The 2,643-nt window shown below is 29.9% G+C and overlaps 1 protein-coding gene across 1 annotated transcript; it reads left to right on the top strand.

Annotated features, from left to right (window-relative positions):
* The first annotated feature begins 1,850 nt into the window (after positions 1-1,850).
* On the top strand, positions 1,851-2,261 carry LOC133825779 (uncharacterized). Its single transcript, XM_062258680.1, has one exon. It carries the CDS (start codon positions 1,851-1,853, stop codon positions 2,259-2,261), a length of 411 nt encoding a protein of 136 aa, XP_062114664.1.
* The last annotated feature ends 382 nt before the right edge of the window (positions 2,262-2,643 follow it).

The following is a 2,643-nucleotide window of genomic DNA, read 5'->3' as shown; positions in this document are numbered from 1 at the left end:
ATTGACCAAAATCGGGTTTAGGGTTCTATTTTAACTATTTTACAAAACATAGGGTCCAAAAAGTAATTGTCAAAACATAGGGTCCAAAAAAATATAAACCCTAATAATAATTTATAAATATATTTTTATTTATAAAATGAATTTCATATATATTTAAATTTTGTAACAAAATAGTCTGTAAATATATTTACATAAAATGATTTTCTGTAATTTATTTTTATAAATGTTATTTACGAATGTATAATGTTTACAAATTTGTAACAGATATTTACAAAACAAATATGTAACATATATTTGTTAGGAATTAATTTATTTGGGGCCACAATTGTATATATTAATTGTGTGTTGGGTCATCATATAAATGAGTCAAAATTATGTGATCTATTTTAGAATAAAGTTTATAACTTAAAGGCATGATTGTCATGATTTTAATATGTGGATACCATAAGGACAATTTCTAATTTGATGAGGGGCCAAATTAGAAATAGTCAATAAATATTAGTTACTATGTTGGCAGTTATTAATAAACAGGTAATGGTCCCCAATTTGCAGTACGTACCATTTCACTCTTGAATCCCCATCACCAAGAGACTAAGGCTCCCAAAGGATTTGACTGCAAATTCGGAAGATCATAGCCTTTGTACAATCAATTCGATGGACGCTTCCGCTAATCTTTGGTTATTTTTTGTTTGATTTCTCAAGAATTAATTAGGACTAAATTCAGATTAAAGTATTCCAACATGTGGTACCAGAGTCATCTCTAAATTAATTCTTGAGGATTTACTGTAGTAGTGTTATGATCTTCTATTATGTTTTGTTTTTTTGGTTTACGATGAAGTAGATATTTTAATATATGCGATATCACTATAATGCAATATGTGATTATTTAGTTTTGTTTCTGTTAATTGCGATATGCCTCTATGCATATACATATATGGCATAACTTGGTTTGTTTTATATACAATCTATTTTACAAATCGTTATTATGATCTGACATATGAAAGTTATGATTTGGTAAAAATATATATAAGCCCATATTTTTTCCTTCCCTGCATATATATTATACGAATTGTATTTATATCATTATCACCAAAATATATATTATGTACGTATGTGTGTGAATATGATATCATATAAATTCGTTTGGAATTTTACTTGTACTATGTATTTGTATGCGTACATAATTATGTACTACAATTGTTTTAGATAATTCTTTAAAATAATTTAAAATTCAAATTTAGTTTCAAATTTTATTAAGGGTATCTAATATTTTAAATAGATTAATTGAAACAAAATATCACCTGTAGATTAATTTAATTAAAATATTAAGACAATTGTATGTATGTAATTCATGTGTTTATTAACGAACCCAAAAGTGAGTTAGTATTTGCCTGAATTTCATGCATACGTGTGATAATAAATGTGTGACAATTATATGGTATTTTGTGTGAGCAATATGTTGGTCCAAAGATTGCTTATTGTTTGACATAACTTATTGTCGATGTTTGATTGCTACAACAAGAGTATCGTTTACAGTTAATATTATTGTCCAAAGACTTGATCTTGATATTGATGTTGTAGTGGTATCTTGAGATGAGATTAACCATTATTTGAATTTATTGTTATATGGATTCTTATGTGAGCTTATTTTGTTATTTATATATTCAGTTAATTCATCTACTCCTGCCACAATAATTGCCAACATTAACTCTATTCTCATGCTTAATGGGACAAATTTCAATAATTAGAAAGGGAAATTACTTGTAAACCTTGGTTGCATGGAATTAGACTATGCATAAAGGCAAGAACAACCTTCACCTCTTACTGCAGAAAGTACTCCTGATGAAAAGATGGAATTTGAGAGATGGGATCGTTCTAATCGCATGAGTATCATGCAACAATGCATTCCAGAAGCCTTTAGAGGCACAGAATCTGAAGAGATCACTAAGGCCAAGGATTTCCTCGATGCAATTGAGAAACGTATCGCTAGAAATGATAAGGCTAAAATGACTTCACTTCTGGCTTCCTTGATGTCCATGAAGTATAAGGGTCGAGGAAATGTTAGGGAGTACATTATGGAAATGTACCAAATTGCTTCAAAACTTAAGGCACTTAAGATCGAGCTTTATGAGGAATTGCTTGTTCTTATGGTTTTGGTATCGCTTTCTGCACAGTTTAACCAATTCAAAATTAGTTATAACTGTCAAAAGGAGAAATGGACTTTAAATGAGCTCATTTCTCACTGTGTGCAAGAGGAATAAAGGTTGAAGCAAGATAAAACCGAAAGTGCTCACTTGGCTAGTGCCTCTAAAGATAAGGGCAAGAAAATGAAATATGAGAATGAAGTTGCTAAGGGTCCAGCCCAAAAGAAACAACAGAAGATGGTTGTTTCTTTTGTAACAAACTTGAACATGTGAAGAAAAATTGTATTAACTATCATGCATGACGTATAAAGATGTATGATTCTTATGTTGGTTTGTTATGAAGTTAATTTAGATTCTGTACCTAGAAACACTTAGTGGATAGATTCTTGTGTTACTACTCACATAAGTGTTTCTATGCAGGGTTGCTTGAGCTATCGAAAGTCAAGTGATGGTGAAAGACACACTTTCGTGGGCAATGGAAAATCGGTGAAAGAATATT

This window comes from Humulus lupulus, chromosome 3, assembly GCF_963169125.1.
Source record: "Humulus lupulus chromosome 3, drHumLupu1.1, whole genome shotgun sequence".
NCBI classification, from domain to species: Eukaryota; Viridiplantae; Streptophyta; class Magnoliopsida; order Rosales; family Cannabaceae; genus Humulus; species Humulus lupulus.
Note: the sequence above shows the minus strand (reverse complement) of the source record. Positions and strands in the feature narration are given on the sequence as shown.